A 20,305-nucleotide genomic window follows, 5' to 3' on the forward strand; every position below is an offset into this window, starting at 1 on the left:
CAGTATAGAATTGCATAATCGCCAGATGTTTAAAATAAAGTACTATACGAATTATAATCTTAAAATAAAGGATTCTTGTCAAAGTTCCCTACAATTGTTTTCCCTTTTTCTAAGGATACAAAACGAGAACTATATAACACGTTTCGGATTTACTTTATAGTTTTAAGCATTTTCTCTTTACATTCCTCTATGTATTTTCATTACTTTTACGTATGTAGTGAAGATAAAGAATATATTACCTTTTAAATATTTTCATTAAATTTTTATTAGTTTTTGACAAAAAAGGTGTTTGAGCTAAGTTAATATAAATTACCATTTGATAAAATTAATATATTTGACTGTTGAGAATAATAAAACACTTACTGGTTCTTTATAGCAAAATGAGTCAGCTTCCAATTTTCTAATGGTTTTTCCATGAGATATGTAATAATGATATATTAAATTAGTTTAAATGATGTTATTTTTATTAATATTTTTACTATCAACACATGATTTTTCACAAAAAATAAGTTAAGAAGAAAATTCCTGAAAAATCAACTTTAAAAAATACTTGTATCAAGCAATTTGATTAAAAATATATTTATGCAATTTCACCTTGACGTGCTTTGTAAATAAATAAAACCGTATTTATGAACGACAGTTTCATTAAATTTAGTAGTAGTGGTATAATTTTTCTCTCGTTAATTTTATCGCATATTCCCACAAATTCTGTAAATAATTAAAATAATTTATTCTTGTTTAAAACACAAACATTTTAGGTATCGAACTAAACAGATATGTTCAGATATATTTAAAAATTGATGCTAACTAAAGAATTAAAGCAGCAAGATAACCATGTTTAAAAATCTCCATTATTACATATCGTAATTTTAGAAACAGATTCTAAAATTTTGCTTACCATTGCAACATTTGTAGCCGTGTCCTTGGCGAATAAGTCACCGACGTTTCGGTCGACATTGCAGTCACCATCATCAGGGAGCAGTTACCTACTCAGATAACTACTTAGGTAACTGCTCCCTGATGATGGTGACTACAATGTCGACCGAAACGTCGGTGAATTATCCGCCATGTACACGGCTACAACCCAGAAACCAAGATACTTCAGACAATGGCCGTGAAAACCTGCGAACATTATTAATTGCAACATTTGGTTTTGCGTTACATGAACATATCTGTCGGTTAAGTCAATCTGATTTATTTCTGCGTTTGTGATACGTACTTGCTAAACTATTGTGAACTTACTTTAATTATGACAAACAAATTCCAACCTTAATGTGTGAAACTAGGAAGGTGTTTATAACATCCCAGTATTTTTTATACGCGAGAAAGATTTTTAAATACTTGCCTTATGGATTTTTTTGTAAGAAATAATTATTATCTAGTAATTACCTTTATCTTTGGAAGTAGCCTTTCTAATTGTATATAGAAATATATTAATTTTGTTAAAATTATTTTATCTGATGCTATACACAATGAGTGGCATAATGCATATCTTTTTTCATCAACTAAATTATACAAAACGATAAAATTTAATATTAAATAAAAAATTGATTTCTAACTAACTTCATGTATGTGTAAGTCACCAAAAATAACTCGTTGCACATATAACCTGTGTTGTAGGTCTAGCCACCAAAGTATCTTGTTCGACTGGCTTCATTCTATTTTTCTCAAAAGATGACTGAAAACACAAACGAGTCTTAATCAGCAGAGTCAAGAGAAAAGGAATACTCCGCCAATGCATTTGGTAAGGAACAACACTGCGGTCATCCAACAAACTCAAACACGGCTCAAACTCGTATGAGTGCTGTTTTTTGATGGCCAATAACATGAAATAACAAAAACCTGAATAGGCACTACTATTCCAAAATTAATTTGTTACAATTTGATATAAACTCTTTACATTGTGTTGATTATTAATGTTGTTAAGTATTTATACAATAAATGCAGCCCAGGTCTCCCATCGTCTTTATCTATACCAAAAATACTTCATTCATTATACTCGTCACAATTGATGCGATTTCAGGTTATGTTCAGCTGAGCAAAGTGGATATTGAATAACCTATAAATTTATTTTAGTCTTTCTAGAACCCCAAAAAGCCATACGAGGATGGTTGCATTATTTCGTCTACTTACCGACTCATATCCGCGTAGTTACGTATTAATATTTCGCAAAGTTTCCTTAATTTATACGTAGGTCAGCAATCTAACATCCGGTAAACTTTTACAAAGGAACTGTGATATTAACCACATTGCAGATGTGTTACTCACGACAAACTACTTAATGCTAGCTTGTGCGTTCCAGCCACGTAGCAATCGTGTGCGCCGACCACGACGCCTGGAAGGGCCCGCGCACGTGCCCGACTGCCAGGCGGCGCCAGGCGCACCCCCTGTTATAGCGCGAGGAGGGGAGACGTGAGTAGGGGGAGCACGGTGGTTCTGGCGCAGTGGCGGCGCGCAGGCCGTACTCCCTCCCACGTGACTATAGTAGCGGGCACACGGCGCGCCGGCCAGTCGTGCCGCGGCCGCAGCGACGCGAACAGCTGGCGCACCCGCGCGCCGAGTCGCGACCCTCATCTCCGGGCAACATTATTCCGGCGCTCGCGGCTTTACACGCCTCCTTGAATTTCAAAGCAGATCTTTGCGCAGCTTGAGCAATACAGATTCACGATAACAAACAGAATATTTTCCAGCATCGACAAGCATCTTCCAGTGGCCTTAATGTTTATGTACGAAGTGAGGTGACATAGTAGCAATCCTGTATACGATTAGTTACATACTGAAGATACATTTTCTCTTCAGTCCAATACTGTTCAAGTAAGGCGATAAAGATATTGTAATAAACTATGATATGAATATTTTGATACAGCCATAATTTTCTAATGGAACGATTCTTTAACTTGAATATTCTCATAACCTCATGAATTAAGATAGTGGTGGAGTAGGTGTACATATTATTGAAATTCTCTACTAAAACATTACAATTTAACCGAAAGGCCACCATGATTGATCATTCTAATGATGAACAACTCGTATTAAAGTATATTCGACGTGCGAACAGCGAGGACTGCTAGCGGTGCGGCACTTTTGAGAGGCGACACAGTTGCGACATGTCGGGTGGACTGCGCGCAACTCGGCTACGCCGCAGGGCTCGCAGGTAGGTCCCTGGAGGCGTGCACAGCTGCGCGAGGTCGCCGACGGAGCGCGATGCTGGTGCTCGCGGCGGCGTTGTGGTGTGTACTAGCCACCGGGCTCGAGGGCTGCGCGCGCTGCGGACGCCCCGACCACGAGGACCCGGCGCGCATCGAGGCCATCAAGCGCCAGATCCTCACCAAGCTGGGGCTGTCCGACGTGCCGCATGTCTCGGCACGCACACCCACCCAGGCCGTGCTGGAGGCCCTCGAGCAGCCAGCTGCCGTGGCGTCGCAGGCCCCCGAGCCCTCCGCCGGCCACGACGACTTCTTCGGCCGCACCTCCAAGATCGTGGCATTCGCCGAGCCAGGTTAGTCCCCTCTGCATGCCGCCCAACCTCTTCCAGTGCCGCCCTAACAGCCACGAGCGGTCACCCGATCCCCTTCAGTGTCGCCCTTCTTGATTAAATAATGTCGCCTGATCCCCTTCAGTGTCGCCCTTCTTGATTAAAGAATGTCGCCCGAACCCCTCCAGTTTGGCCCTTCTTGATTTAAGCATGTCACCTGATCCCTTCCAGTGTCGCCCTTCTTGATTGAAGAATATCGCCCGATCCCCTCCAGTTTGGCCCTTCTTGATTAAAGCATGTCACCTGATCCCTTCCAGTTTTGCCCTTCCAGGCTAAAGACTGTCACCCAATCCCCTCCAGTGTCGCCCTTCTTGATTAAAGAATGTCGCCCGATTCCCTCCAGCTTTGCCCTTCTTGACTAAGGCACATCACCTGATCCCCTCCAGTGTCGCCCTTCCAGGCTAGATAGAGCATGTCACCTGATCCCCTCCAGTTTCGGCCTTCATGATTAAAGCCTGAAACCCGATCCCATCCAGTGATGGCTTTCTGGATTAGAGAATGTCAACCGATCCCTTCCAGTTTTGCCCTTGATTAAAGCATGTCACCCAATCCCCTCCAGTGTCGCACTTCAAGATTAAAGCACGTCATCCGATCCCCTCCAGTGATGCCCTTCCGGATTAGAGGATTTTTCCCACTCCGGGACCTTTTTCTTTTGAGAATTCCACTGCAGTCATTCTGTAAAACACACCTCTCATGTTCATTCAACGTTACAAGCAATATCATCTGCTGACTGTACAAAAGTTACTAAACTCTAGGAATTATTATATGGTCATTGAATATCATTGTAATTTAAATTGCAGGGCCTATAAAACCTTTAAAACCAATTTTTTGAATACAGTACACAAAGGAAACGGATTGAGAAGACCATAATAGCCCGTTTCTTATTTCAATGAGTTTAATTAAATACAACTGTAAAATTAACATTTGTATTTTTAATTTTTAATTGGGTTAGCTATAATTACAAGTATCTTTAAAATGTTTTATATTACAATAATCACTCAATTAAACATAATTATTACTATACAGTATTTTGCTATTGCGGGTAATTTTTGTATATTTAAAACTTGCTGAATTACCAGGTGTTCCCCGGTCCTTACGTAGAGTACGGAGGCTTCATTTTTTAATCTTGGGTAAACGGTGACTTTTCCTCTTATTTTGGTCCAAGATCAAATGTGCAAAATTATGCCAAGATCAAATAAAACAGTTGATCTTATTTAGGTAGAAAACTTCCAAACAATCTGACACATACACATACATGCATATATATATATATATATATATATATATATATATATATATATATGCATACTTTTTTACAAAGCATAACGGTACCTTGTGTTCTTCGTTTGTCCGACCGGTGTGTCCGGAAATGTGGGCAGCAATGTTTCTCTTATTTTGAATGTCAAGTGTGCAACATTTCATCAGGAAATAACAACACTCTGCGTTAAGGGATAGGAAAAGGGGATAGGGTGGATTTTCTAAATCTCATGTAGACAGTGATCTACCTCTTGTTTTGAATTTCAAGTGTGCAAAATTCTATAAATCTCAGAGCAAATCTATAGTTTTGTATTTAAAAAAAAACAAGGAAACCCTCAGACACTTATCTTTAAACAGGATATCCCAACACAAAACGTCAAGCCAAAAACAGTTAATAAGCTAATTAATAATTGTTCTGAATACAAAAAAAAAATAAAAACTGTTGCAGTTTTTGAGTTTAAAGCATATTTTTATAAGTTTTAAAATTCCTACCCTGCATCGAATTATTAGCAACTTGACTACAAATTTCCAGATTATACAATTATAATTCTTGCTACGCAATCTCGAAGAACCATAATTTTCATAAAAATTTAAAATAACATTTTAAAACATGGTATATTTTTTGCACGACTTGTGTGGCAAAAAATTTTAATCTGGTAGCTTTTAGATCAGTCTTTAAAAATAATATTACTGTGCTAACTTAGCAAGTCATTTTAAAAGCAATTTTTTAAACGAGATTTCAAAATGGCACAACGCTGGCTACTTATTTAAATCATAGCTGATTGGATTAAATGAATAGCTTCAATTGTCGAAGAAATTTACTCTCGCAGGTCTACACGACTGGCGAAACGATTCTTTCTAAGGCAATGTAGAGCATACATTGCGGTCCATTGAAAAAAATTTAAGCATTTACTTTAATTAAATTAATTAATTAATTTCATTTCAAACTTCACTATCTGTATCACTTTAACTCACGTTGAAAGACCTTATTTTAATGTCTTACACAGACTAATTATTGAATTCTATCTTTTAATAGTGTTCATCATTCATTATTCCGTATCCACATATTTTTATATAGCACTGAACGAAAATTATTTAGAAATGAATTTATTTTGCATATAATGCAAATATTATTTTTTAAGAAGTTGTCAGTGTTGTATCAATTTTAAATCGTGCTTAAATGAGCCATATTTTAAAATAAGTGGCCAACTTAACATGCTATATTTGTTTACAGAGTAAATATTCAAAGTTACCCGATGAAAACGTTTTGTCACATTATTTGTGTGATTTAATTGTAAAAAATGCATTCAAATTGTCACCGACCAAACTCCTGCAGTTATGTATTCAAATATTTTAATTAATATTTTATTAAAAATTAATGCATAAATACCTGTTCATAAGAGCATTGAAAAATATTTACTGAACCGAGGATTATAGAAGTGAATAAAACACAACTTATAACTTCACCCGACTTTATTACCTAACACTTCCAAGAAATATCAATGTCTAAGGCCCACACTTAAAATTATTGTCTAACTCCATGTGCGATCGTGTCTCAGATAACTAGAGCTGGTAACAGCCCCGACACATCAGACGACAGTTAAATAACTGGTTCTTGCAATTATTGTTACTGTGCTTAAAGGATTTTAGTGTAATTTCAAAGGTTGTGTGGATGAATTGTGGTTATGTTTTCAAATTAGCTTGATAAAGTTTGTAGAAAAAAAATTATTAAATTAGTGAAATTAAATGAAACATAAATTAACTAAGCCTGTAAATTTTATATTTTTATTTCTAAAAATGGACTGTAAAAAAACGAAAAATATATTATTATCGCCTGACGTATTGAAATAAGTTTCCTTTTTTTTTTTGTTAGTAGGATTTTACTCAACAAATCAATCAAACATATATTTAGAGAATAGCGATATTTAGGTACCAGCTGAACAACCTGTAAATTTTTTAAATGCAGAATACAATTACGGTAAATACTTAAGGTGTATAAGTTAAGCCTTTGGCAACTCGTAAAGTAACGTACGTCACCTTTCTTCACGTACAAAATATTTCGCTTTCCATTACGGCTTCAGTCAGTCTCAGGCACAAGGCCGTATCACTTGGAAGAAAAGTTAGATTTTGAAATACTCGACCACAAAGATAAGGCAATATAATGTTCGCTGTGTGCAATTCGGTAAGCAACCATCAGAATTTTGCCAATGACGCTATTTTAGTTTAGTTTTGTAATATTAGCAATTTTGGAGAGGCAAATGTCCTATAGGGCAAGTAGGTTTAGTTGAAAACACTATGTAACTAATTTCATGGTGATTTTGAATATTTTTTGTGTTTTTTATTTATCGTTTCTGCCTAACCAGGGCGTTATAGAGACTATTTCCGATTCCAAGCAATTCAGCTGTGAGCAGGAAATTGTAAACAACACGATGTTCCGATATTTTAGCCAATTTTTCTTATTTATTTTTTTACTTTTGTCATACAGTTTCCCGATACTTTTAGCTACTGCCATTATCGAATATCGTATAATTTTTATCGACTCTAATAGTCTTGTTGTCGACAACTCGTACAGCTCAGTTCATTTAAACTTTGTTTCAAGTGAAAAACATTAAAAATTCTTCTGCGGAAAAGTAAAGAAAATTTTAAAACACAATAAAATATAATTTGAACTACAGTTGTTCTAATAAGTACATCAAAAGTAATAAATAGTTTAATTTAAAATACAAATATTACATATTGGGAAGAGAGAAAGTGAATTAAATAAACAATATTATCGATGATTGATCAGTTCCTGTTTTACTCGCTACGCATAATTTTTGGAAATAGTTTACATTCACACCAGAAAATAAATAATGGGAAATCAAATAGTCTTATATTTATTACGTAAGGTCGGTTTAAAAAGCATTTTTCTGTGAATTTTGAGGCATTTTATTAATATATTGTATATGCAACTTATTTTCCATTAAAAGAATAAATTCTCACAGAGCTATATTTATTTTGTATGTGGAGGAACGGTAACTTTAAATTATCTTATGTTTAACAAGGGGCAACCTTTTTGTTCGAAAAAAGTATGCAAACCATAATACATTAGCCAATAGTAATCGCGTTTAAATTTGTATGCTAACAGCTGCTGAAAACAGGGACACATCATTCCGCAATTGAACGATGAGTGCGGAACCGACTGTAAAATGAACGTTAATGTTTAAGTTGCTGTAAACTTGACGAGAGCCTGTAAACTTGGTCATTTACTCCGCGAATTGGAGGGGGGAGGCAGCAAGCGGTGGAAAGACTCAAGAGGCCCCTGTGAGCCGACCACTGCACTCCAGTCTCCTCACTAAGGCTACCGAAGTTGGTGGATCAGGTGGATCAGGTGGATCGGGTGGAGGGAGGTGGAGCAGGGGGAGCACGTGGACAAGGTGGAGGGAGTTAGGGCCGGGGGGATGGAGGTGAAGCAGGGTGAGTGTGGTGGAGGAAGTGGGGCAGGTGGATCAGGTGGATCAGGTGGATCGGGTGGAGGGAGGTGGAGCAGGGGGACGGTGGTGGAGGAGGTGGAGGGTGGTGGAGCAGGGGGACGGTGGTGGAGGAGGTGGAGGGTGGTGGAGCAGGGGGAGCACGTGGACAAGGTGGAGGGAGTTAGAGCCGGGGGGATGGAGGTGAAGCAGGGTGAGTGTGGTGGAGGAGGTGGGGCAGGTGGATCAGGTGGATCAGGTGGATCGGGTGGAGGGAGGTGGCGCAGGGGGACGGTGGTGGAGGAGGTGGAAGGTGGTGGAGCAGGGGGAGCACGTGGACAAGGTGGAGGGAGTTAGAGCCGGGGGGATGGTAGTGGAGCAGGGGGTTGGAGGTGAAGCAGGGGGAGGTTGGTGGAGGAGGTGGAGATGGTGGAGGAGGTGGGGCAGGTGGACGAGGTGGAGGGTAATGGAGCAGGAGGAGCATGTAGACAAGGTGGAGGGAGGTGGAGCAGGGGGATGGTGGTGGAGGAGGTGGAGGGTGGTGGAGCAGGAGGAGCATGTGGACAAGGTGGAGGGAGGTGGAGCAGGGGGATGGTGGTGGAGGAGGTGGAGGGTGGTGGAGCAGGAGGAGCATGTGGACAAGGTGGAGGGAGTTAGAGCCGAGGGGATGGTAGTGGAGCAGGGGGTTGGAGGTGAAGCAGGGGGAGGTTGGTGGAGGAGGTGGAGATGGTGGAGGAGGTGGGGCAGTTGGACGAGGTGGAGGGTAATGGAGCAGGAGGAGCATGTGGACAAGGTGGAGGGAGTTAGAGCCGGGGGGATGGAGGTGAAGCAGGGTGAGTGTGGTGGAGGAGGTGGGGCAGGTGGACGAGGTGGAGGGTAATGGAGCAGGAGGAGCAAGTAGACAAGGTGGAGGGAGGTGAAGCAGGGGGATGGTGGTGGAGGAGGTGGAGGGTGGTGGAGCAGGAGGAGCATGTGGACAAGGTGGAGGGAGGTGGAGCAGGGGGATGGTGGTGGAGGAGGTGGAGGGTGGTGGAGCAGGAGGAGCATGTGGACAAGGTGGAGGGAGTTAGAGCCGAGGGGATGGTAGTGGAGCAGGGGGTTGGAGGTGAAGCAGGGGGAGGTTGGTGGAGGAGGTGGAGATGGTGGAGGAGGTGGAGATGGTGGAGGAGGTGGGGCAGTTGGACGAGGTGGAGGGTAATGGAGCAGGAGGAGCATGTGGACAAGGTGGAGGGAGTTAGAGCCGGGGGGATGGAGGTGAAGCAGGGTGAGTGTGGTGGAGGAGGTGGGGCAGGTGGACGAGGTGGAGGGTAATGGAGCAGGAGGAGCATGTAGACAAGGTGGAGAGAGGTGGAGCAGGGGGATGGTGGTGGAGGAGGTGGAGGGTGGTGGAGCAGGAGGAGCATGTGGACAAGGTGGAGGGAGTTAGAGCCGGGGGGATGGTAGTGGAGCAGGGGGTTGGAGGTGAAGCAGGGGGAGGTTGGTGGAGGAGGTGGAGATGGTGGAGGAGGTGGGGCAGTTGGACGAGGTGGAGGGTAATGGAGCAGGAGGAGCATGTGGACAAGGTGGAGGGTAATGGAGCAGGAGGAGCATGTGGACAAGGTGGAGGGATTTAGAGCCGGGGGGATGGAGGTGAAGCAGGGTGAGTGTGGTGGAGGAGGTGGGGCAGGTGGACGAGGTGGAGGGTAATGGAGCAGGAGGAGCATGTGGAAAAGGTGGAGGGAGTTAGAGCCGGGGGGATGGTGGTGGAGCAGGGGGTTGGAGGTGAAGCAGGGGGAGGTTGGTGGAGGAGGTGGAGATGGTGGAGGAGGTGGGGCAGGTGGACGAGGTGGAGGGTAATGGAGCAGGAGGAGCATGTGGACAAGGTGGAGGGAGGTGGAGCAGGGGGATGGTGGTGGAGGAGGTGGAGGGTAATGGAGCAGGAGGAGCATGTAGACAAGGTGGAGGGAGGTGGAGCAGGGGGATGGTGGTGGAGGAGGTGGAGGGTAATGGAGCAGGAGGAGCATGTAGACTAGGTGGAGGGAGGTGGAGCAGGGGGATGGTGGTGGAGGAGGTGGAGGGTGGTGGAGCAGGAGGAGCATGTGGACAAGGTGGAGGGAGTTAGAGCCGGGGGGATGGTAGTGGAGCAGGGGGTTGGAGGTGAAGCAGGGGGAGGTTGGTGGAGGAGGTGGAGATGGTGGAGGAGATGGGGCAGTTGGACGAGGTGGAGGGTAATGGAGCAGGAGGAGCATGTGGACAAGGTGGAGGGAGTTAGAGCCGGGGGGATGGAGGTGAAGCAGGGTGAGTGTGGTGGAGGAGGTGGGGCAGGTGGACGAGGTGGAGGGTAATGGAGCAGGAGGAGCAAGTAGACAAGGTGGAGGGAGGTGGAGCAGGGGGATGGTGGTGGAGGAGGTGGAGGGTGGTGGAGCAGGAGGAGCATGTGGACAAGGTGGAGGGAGGTGGAGCAGGGGGATGGTGGTGGAGGAGGTGGAGGGTGGTGGAGCAGGAGGAGCATGTGGACAAGGTGGAGGGAGTTAGAGCCGAGGGGATGGTAGTGGAGCAGGGGGTTGGAGGTGAAGCAGGGGGAGGTTGGTGGAGGAGGTGGAGATGGTGGAGGAGGTGGAGATGGTGGAGGAGGTGGGGCAGTTGGACGAGGTGGAGGGTAATGGAGCAGGAGGAGCATGTGGACAAGGTGGAGGGAGTTAGAGCCGGGGGGATGGAGGTGAAGCAGGGTGAGTGTGGTGGAGGAGGTGGGGCAGGTGGACGAGGTGGAGGGTAATGGAGCAGGAGGAGCATGTAGACAAGGTGGAGAGAGGTGGAGCAGGGGGATGGTGGTGGAGGAGGTGGAGGGTGGTGGAGCAGGAGGAGCATGTGGACAAGGTGGAGGGAGTTATAGCCGAGGGGATGGTAGTGGAGCAGGGGGTTGGAGGTGAAGCAGGGGGAGGTTGGTGGAGGAGGTGGAGATGGTGGAGGAGGTGGAGATGGTGGAGGAGGTGGGGCAGTTGGACGAGGTGGAGGGTAATGGAGCAGGAGGAGCATGTGGACAAGGTGGAGGGAGTTAGAGCCGGGGGGATGGAGGTGAAGCAGGGTGAGTGTGGTGGAGGAGGTGGGGCAGGTGGACGAGGTGGAGGGTAATGGAGCAGGAGGAGCATGTAGACAAGGTGGAGAGAGGTGGAGCAGGGGGATGGTGGTGGAGGAGGTGGAGGGTGGTGGAGCAGGAGGAGCATGTGGACAAGGTGGAGGGAGTTAGAGCCGGGGGGATGGTAGTGGAGCAGGGGGTTGGAGTCGAAGCAGGGGGAGGTTGGTGGAGGAGGTGGGGCAGGTGGACGAGGTGGAGGGAGTTAGAGCCGGGGGGATGGAGGTGAAGCAGGGTGAGTGTGGTGGAGGAGGTGGGGCAGGTGGACGAGGTGGAGGGTAATGGAGCAGGAGGAGCATGTAGACAAGGTGGAGAGAGGTGGAGCAGGGGGATGGTGGTGGAGGAGGTGGAGGGTGGTGGAGCAGGAGGAGCATGTGGACAAGGTGGAGGGAGTTAGAGCCGGGGGGATGGTAGTGGAGCAGGGGGTTGGAGGTGAAGCAGGGGGAGGTTGGTGGAGGAGGTGGAGATGGTGGAGGAGGTGGGGCAGTTGGACGAGGTGGAGGGTAATGGAGCAGGAGGAGCATGTGGACAAGGTGGAGGGTAATGGAGCAGGAGGAGCATGTGGACAAGGTGGAGGGATTTAGAGCCGGGGGGATGGAGGTGAAGCAGGGTGAGTGTGGTGGAGGAGGTGGGGCAGGTGGACGAGGTGGAGGGTAATGGAGCAGGAGGAGCATGTGGAAAAGGTGGAGGGAGTTAGAGCCGGGGGGATGGTGGTGGAGCAGGGGGTTGGAGGTGAAGCAGGGGGAGGTTGGTGGAGGAGGTGGAGATGGTGGAGGAGGTGGGGCAGGTGGACGAGGTGGAGGGTAATGGAGCAGGAGGAGCATGTGGACAAGGTGGAGGGAGGTGGAGCAGGGGGATGGTGGTGGAGGAGGTGGAGGGTAATGGAGCAGGAGGAGCATGTAGACAAGGTGGAGGGAGGTGGAGCAGGGGGATGGTGGTGGAGGAGGTGGAGGGTAATGGAGCAGGAGGAGCATGTAGACAAGGTGGAGGGAGGTGGAGCAGGGGGATGGTGGTGGAGGAGGTGGAGGGTGGTGGAGCAGGAGGAGCATGTGGACAAGGTGGAGGGAGTTAGAGCCGGGGGGATGGTAGTGGAGCAGGGGGTTGGAGGTGAAGCAGGGGGAGGTTGGTGGAGGAGGTGGAGATGGTGGAGGAGGTGGGGCAGTTGGACGAGGTGGAGGGTAATGGAGCAGGAGGAGCATGTGGACAAGGTGGAGGGAGTTAGAGCCGGGGGGATGGAGGTGAAGCAGGGTGAGTGTGGTGGAGGAGGTGGGGCAGGTGGACGAGGTGGAGGGTAATGGAGCAGGAGGAGCATGTGGACAAGGTGGAGGGATTTAGAGCAGGGGGATGGTGGTGGAACAGGGGGTTGGAGGTGAATCAGGGGGAGGCTGGTGGAGAAGGTGGAGGAGATATAGGGAGATGGAGCAGATATTAACCATCTCTTGCGAGGAGCTCAATGTTAGATACACTGAAGTAAAACTACAGTGGACACTGTTGTGCGTTATTGTCACTACAGACCGAACTGAGCTCTAATGCAAGTGATTTATGACTGACTACTATACTGTAATTCAGAGGACCGAGGCACTGGCTACCAAATATCTGGTACTAATCTGAGTTCGGTTCACATATGTGACATATAGCCAATAAGTGTTTTCGGCCAAGGCGATGCATAACAAAGATATTAATTACGGTTTTTACAATTTTATGTTCTACGATTGGTAGTAATTCTCACTTATATATACTAGAAAGTGTGAGAAGATTTTAATAAACAAACTGTAGTTAAATAATTTTTATTATTTCACGTAATATTCTTTATTAATGTCTAACAGTTTTCTTTGAATATAAATCAGTGGATAGCACTTTTATTGCACGATATTAGCACACTGCGTTCAGCTGTTGTCTCAGCGGTGAGCAAGTTAGTGGAGGGATCTGTGTAGTCCCGAGCAAAGAGACCTCACTACCGTGGTCAGGTTTATGACCACCGGCCTTCGCGAAGTGTTGTGAATTCAAATCCTGGTGGGCAGCCTCCCAGTTTCTGTGAGGCTATAAATGGATCATGTGGATCAGGCAACAAGGTATATATTTTGTGGCACAGAAGATATTTTTATTAGCGCTGATTTTATTAATACAATGAATAAACTATAAGAAAATATACTTTCTATGAGCACTGTATGGCTATGGTTTACCCATCAGAGTTACTGCACATTTAATTTTATGTTTATCTTTTGTTTTCGTGATTATATGTTAAGTCGAAAGTTCATTAAAAAATATACTAATTCGTGTTAAATTTTTTTCCCTCGTAGTCAAAACATGAAATGGTATTTTTGTAGTAACTGATAACAGACCACTTACATATAATTTATATATATTATATTGCAGCAATATAGTTTCTATATTTAGACATTTTAGATATTTTTTATCAAATATTACAACTTTTGGTAAATACTGAATTACTTTTAAGTAAATCCCATTCGGGCTGCAGACTTACCCGGAAATACTGATTCTTAAATAGTCGTGTCGTTCAATAGGTTATATGTTGATCCAAAATATTTTATGACTATATTTAAAACTTACACAAACACTCAGAACTGTTTTATTAATGTTCTTAAGCACATAATTGAATTTATAAACCTATACAATTGCATGGGAAATTTACCACGAATCCCTGATATCCCTTATAAATTTGTTACGGGAACAAAGACACAGTTATATGTTCTATTTCCCATACAATTATATAGGTGTATTTATAGCTTTCATTATATCTTTAGGAAAATTTCTAAACTATTCTTACACTGCACGTATATTACACACTTAGTTTTATTTTTAAGTGAGCTGGTAAAACAAACTATCCTCAGACGTCTATAAATGTGACCAAACGCTGCATTTTCTGTTCGCTGTTGTAAAACGTGATTGATAGAACGTAGAATAGGCCTAAATAATTTTGTGTGAAATATACGATGAAATTAACTTTAATATGAATGTTGACATAGTTAATAATTTTAATGTGTATCCATGTGGCCACTGTTTGTATTTAATTTACGAAGACTTTATTTAATGTTGCTATCATTTGACGACGGACGACCGCACGTGGACACCAGCCTCCCCCCGCCCAGATTTACTCTGGCGCCGGCGCCGTAGTGACAGCAATAGCGCGCCAGAAAAGCGCCCATGAAAGATTCAAGGGAATGAATGTATTACGTGTCGGTGACAAACTGAATTAAAGGAGGGAGGTGACACGGAAGGAATGGAATGAAAAACCTGTAAGTTCCCAGCTCTCTTAAAATAAAAAAAAAGAAAACCATATATTCTTATGCATGGGAATCCTGGCGCCATTAAATTTCGTAGGTGCAATACTTACATTTCAAAAAATCCGAATGCAGAATACATAGTAACTATTAAATCATAGTCTATTTTTAGTATTAGTTTTTATTATAACAAAAAATTTAATTTAATAGAGATCATACATGTTTGGTTTTAGTTCAGATGAACTCAACAAAGCAGTATATGCACTCCAACTGATAGTAATCTAATGTAATTTAATATTTGTAGACGATACTTACATGTTTACCTTGAGCACAAACGTAATATTTTCCATGACTTTGTTAAGTAAGTAGCGATGTGAGAAAATAACTAGTTGAGACATCAGGATACAGGTGTGGGCAGCTGTCCGTAGCAGGGACAGGACTGACTTACACACAGCAGGCTTCATGCAATAGGACAGTCGCGAACTTACGGCAGCTGCGATATGCTGTCATCATAAGAACGAAAAGATAGTCTGCATTCCACTTGTTCCTGACTTATCACAGATTGTCTTCTAGGTGAGGAGGTACTTGGCAGGCGACGCCACTCTACATCCAGAGTGAGAGGCAAAACCTAACGCCATAGGGCATGACAACTCCTCGGCCAAACAGTGACACCTCCTGGAGCCAGAAGGCGAGACAAATTGTGGGGCCAGAAAGCGTGCCCACTCCTGGGTACAGAGGGCAAGAGAACTCCGGTGGCCAGAAGGCGACACAAATACTAAGACCAGAGATTGTTAGGATTTGGGGCCAGAGATAGAACCAATTGCTAAACACAAATGACATCACAACTATTGTGGCCATATGGCGAGACAAGTCCTGGGGCAACACATCGAGTCTGCTCTTTGGTCCAGAAGGCGACCAAAAGAGCAAGACATATCCTGGGACCAGACAAATAGACTAGTCGTGGGCCAGTGGGCGAGGAAGCTCCTGGAGCCAGTAAGTGAGCCAACACCTGGGGCGTAAGTGCAATCCCACTCGTACGCATATAGAGCGAGAACACTCCTGGGGCCAGTGGATGAACCTACTCCTGATGACAGAAAGTGAGCCCACGTCTGGGGACCGATGACAAGTCTACTCCTGGCGCCAGAGAGTGAGCCCATTTCTGGGGCCCGAGGAGCCCACTCCTACGCCAGTAGAAGAGTCAATAGCTGGAGCCAGTGGGCGTGACAACTCCTGGGGCCAGAGGGTGAAGCAAATAATAAGGTAAAGGGCAAGACAACTCCTAGGTACATAGGGCGAGAAAACACCTGAGTTCAGAGGGAAGGACAACTCCTGGGTAGAAATGCAAGACCATTCCTGGGGCCATAGGGCAAGATATCTCCTGAGACCAGAAGGCGAGACAATTCTTGAGTACAGAGGGCGAGACAACTCCTCGGTAAGTGGGCGGGACAACTCCTGAGGCCAGAGGGCGAAACAACTCCTGGGTAAAAAAGGCCTAAATAACTCTTGGTGTGAGAGAACAAAACATATCATAAGGCCAGAGGGTGAAACAACTCCTGGGTACAGAGGGTCAGTTAACTCCCGGGTACAGAGGGCAAGACAACTCCTGAGGTAAAGTGTGCGAACCTTTCTCTGAGGCCAGATTGCGGGTCCAGAGAGTGAGTTCACTCCCTGGGCTTGAATGGGAGACATTTTATGGTAACAGAGGGTGATACAACTCCAGTGCCAGAGGACGAACACGTTCCTGGGGTCAAGGAGTGAGCCTACTTCTGTGGCCAGAGGCGAGACCACTCCTGGGGCCAGTGGCGAGACAATTCCTAGGGCAGGTGTTGAGACATATCTTGGGGCCAGCTGTCGAGACAACTCCGGGGTCAGAGGGGGTAAATAATCCTGGGTGCAGAAGGCGAGCATACTCCGGGAGCCTGAGGGTGAGTCCACTCCTAGGTACAGAGGCCGAGACACAATCTGAGGCTATATGGCGGGACAACTCCTGGTGCTAGTGGGCGAGAAAACTCCTGGGGCCAATGTGAGAGATAATTCCTGTGGACATCAAGCGAGACAATTCCTGGGTACAGAGGGCGAGTCAACTGCTGGGGCCAGAGAGCAAGCCAACTCCTCGGGCCAGAGGGCGAGCGACACCTCGAGCAGGTAGGCCAGACAACTCCTGGGGCCACTCTTACGTACAAAGCACTCTAAAACTCTTGAGGCCAAAGCGGGACAACTCGTGCCAGAGGGTGAACGCATGCATCTGACAAGTAGGTATGACTGATCCTGGGGCTAGAGGGCGAGCCCACTCCTGGGGCTGGTGGTGATGTTTTTGTTGGAGTATCGATTTGGAGCGAAATATTAACTGCGTTAATTACATGTTGAGTCATACTATTTATTAGAATTTTCATGAGTTACTTCTAGAAATATAATGATTATACTAATTACTTTTGCATATTTGAAACCGATAAAATAGACTGCATATAGTAATTTTATTATTAATAAAATATAAGTATTTTGCATTTAAACTATGAATATTTAATTAGTAATACATACCCAAAATATTTATATTTTCCAGTTTTACACAATTGTTTAAAAATCTCATTGCTTACATACAGTGACTCTAATATATTCTATTTGAAGAAGTTCAAGCTCAGTATCTTATATCTTATCCGCTAATTAATTAACCCCCAACGCAAACAGAGGGGTGTTATAAGTTGAACGTGTGTATCTGTCTATCTGTCTGTCCCAAATGAACGAACCGATTTGATTTATTAATGTTTTTATTTGAAAGGTGACTTGACCGAGAGTGTTCTTAGCTATGAATCAAGAAAATCTGTTCAAACATTTGAAGATCATCAGCTCTTTTCTAGTTGCTGAGGGGATGTGTAGGCAACTTCCACAAGTATGATCGATTCGAAATTTGGTATCCTATTACTTCAATGATATTGCAAAATCTTGGTAACCTTAAGCTTATGTCGTATGTTATGGATGTTGTAGTACGGTACATACTATAAAAACAAAACAATGGTAAAATACTATAATAGTGTTTAATGTATTTGAATTACTAATAGTAGCTTCAAGTGAATATTGCCAAGTTTGGAGTATGTTAAATTTTTAATTTAAGTTTTGTTACGTAGTCTCGACGAAACACTTTTCTTGTATTTTGGCATAAATTTTCCTTAAAAGAAATTTTAATATATGATTATGTAAGGACTTTTATTTTTTTCCGTTTCATGATAGAAGCCATATATAATGTTATGTATTTTTTATTATAAATGCACTTAGGTAGAATAATAAGTATTATTAAATTCACAATTGGAATAATTGTAATGGTAAAGCAAGTAAAATTTTTAACTACATTTGAAAATAGTTTAATTATTTTTTAATTTAGGTACCTGTTTAAGACACGTTATAAGATGGTTATACACACTGTTGAACGTAAACCACTATTTATTTGATAAGCAGGCATTTTGTCCTGTGGTTAAATGGAATTAATTCAAGTGTCTAGTGGAGTGATTATTTATCGTGTTATTTTCTGGAAAAAATTTAGTTGGTTTATAAAATAATTCAGAATGAATCTTAAAGTAAGAAAATATTTTGTTTTGGATTTAACTCTATTTTTCCATTACGAAATATTTCTTTAAAAATTCTTAAAATTAAAATTTAAAAAAGTTTTTAAATGATATCTCCAGTACTTATACATCACAGAAATGTAATTATTTGTATTTTGGTCTTATTTAGAATGCTAGACAAATTATGCATTCTCTGGTACGTCGTAGGAGTGCATACTTGACATTTGAAACAAAAAAAAAAACCACGTAAAACTAAATTTGAACCTATTTGTTTGTTTGCAACTGTCCAAACTTATTTGGCTTTTTATAGAGAATAGTGCCCTATAATTAAAGTTAAGCCATAATAATAATACCTTATAAAATAAAGATGAAAAATATAAACATAAGTTCCAAAGCTACCTATGATTCATCTAAGTCTACTGACATCTACTGACATTTATAAAACCTCAGAAACTATTAATCGGAATAACTTCAAATCCATACGAACGTAAATAATGGTATGAAAATAGACGCAAATATTTACAGAGGGACAACCACTTTCAAGCCATAAAAACAAAATTATTGCCTTTCTCAGTATTTCCGTAACAGAAATGTAATGTGAAATCATGACAGTGAATTGAGATCTAAGTTTTTATCTTAATACAACAGTTAAACTTTGGACAGTATAAAAAAATTACATTAACTATATCTTAGTTTATCAAGATTTATAAAATAACAGCTACAAGAGAAAAATGAGATAAGAAGTTAAGTCTTAAAAGAAAAATAATAGACGGCATTATCGGTTAACGTAATAAGATTCTTTGAGATGGAATTAATCCTGGTTTCAAAATTTTCGCTTAAAACTTTATTTGTCCCCTTATCTACAGAAGTCGAGTTAAACATATAGATGTTTTCAGGAGTTTTGGTTTACAACACTTCTGACATATCACAGAACATAACAAACCAAAGCTCCTGTCTCAATTTTCTGAACTCGCAATCGCCTATGTGGGTGTTCAGAGCCATTTAGAAAGTGTTGTGGCTCAGTGCGTTGGCATGTGGTCGATGGAAATGATTCTAGTGTCTAATGGCGGGGTAATTCATTGTGTAATGTTTCTCAAACATTTCAGTTTGGATACTTCTTCCCTTTAAATAACCAACTGTTATGTTTTGGATTTAACTCTACTTCTACAAAGTTGTTTTTCAACAGACTATTTGTTATCACTATTGCGTAGTTTTCTATTAAATTAAATGACATTTTGTTATTGATTTCATTTACTAGATTGTAATTAGTTTATGCAAAAAAGAAAAGTTTTATTAACTAAGACTTCATTCGATGTTCATCATCATCGATGCCATGGAAGAACATGGCGCAAATCTCAGGCAAGACACGCTAGACACATTCACGGTGAAAAAAAACTAAGTATAATGAATTATTATTAATATAACTGGGAGCATCCCGGGTGAACAAATCAGTTTCAACAGTACATGAGAAAACATTTCGTCAAGGTACAATTATTAACTTGTATAGGCCTACTTGCGTGCGCATTACGTGAGCGTGCATATTTGTGAATAATCATACATGTAAATGCATATATATGGACTAGAATGCCGTACACTTATTAGCTAGATGGGAGTCAGTGAAGGCGAATATTTGACCGAGGTGAATTAAAAACAGGCGCGCGAGTATTCAGCAAGATTGGTTGGAGGCCGGTGTAAAGCGCTTTAATGGAGCTGTTAAGAGACTTTAACGATAGCAGAAGTGGTACATAAAGCTAGAAGAGGACCTGAAGGGGACAGCGTTTGTGGATTGTACGTTTATGTGTGCAAAGTTGTAAGGAGAAAGAAGGATTAAGAGAACGTGAACGTTAGTCAGCTTTATGGTGAGCACCATGTATTTGCACATTTATAGTGTTTTAAAAATTATATAAATGCAAACCTCTTCCTCGCTACCATTAAGAACATTTTTAATGGTCTACAATGCGAAACATTTCATTCTTTATTGGAAGCATCAACCTCTGCCAATCACTTAATTTGCCATATCGTAGCTGCATCTTACACGCAATCTTCGAAAGAACAGATGGTCAAATAGGATAATCTGTGTTGTCGCATATGGCTGGCAGTACACTCTAAACATGAACCTGTGTAAATTACTGCGAACCAGTGAAATTTTAATA

At 42.8% G+C, this 20,305-nt stretch overlaps 1 protein-coding gene across 1 annotated transcript; it reads right to left on the reverse strand.

The window, feature by feature from the left end:
• Nucleotides 1-8,425: 8,425 nt before the first annotated feature.
• LOC134528951 (basic proline-rich protein-like) lies at nt 8,426-12,552 on the reverse strand. Its single transcript, XM_063362618.1, has 15 exons — nt 12,104-12,552; nt 11,804-11,857; nt 11,597-11,707; nt 11,312-11,424; nt 11,165-11,216; nt 10,958-11,068; nt 10,809-10,880; nt 10,525-10,712; nt 10,396-10,423; nt 10,021-10,299; nt 9,721-9,774; nt 9,514-9,624; nt 9,365-9,436; nt 9,083-9,268; nt 8,426-9,005 (listed from the first exon to the last, which is right to left on the reverse strand). Exons 1-15 carry the CDS (start codon nt 12,550-12,552, stop codon nt 8,426-8,428), a joined length of 2,460 nt encoding a protein of 819 aa, XP_063218688.1.
• Between the last annotated feature and the right edge of the window lie 7,753 nt (nt 12,553-20,305).

Source organism: Bacillus rossius, chromosome 2 (assembly GCF_032445375.1).
Source record: "Bacillus rossius redtenbacheri isolate Brsri chromosome 2, Brsri_v3, whole genome shotgun sequence".
Lineage (NCBI taxonomy): Eukaryota > Metazoa > Arthropoda > Insecta > Phasmatodea > Bacillidae > Bacillus > Bacillus rossius.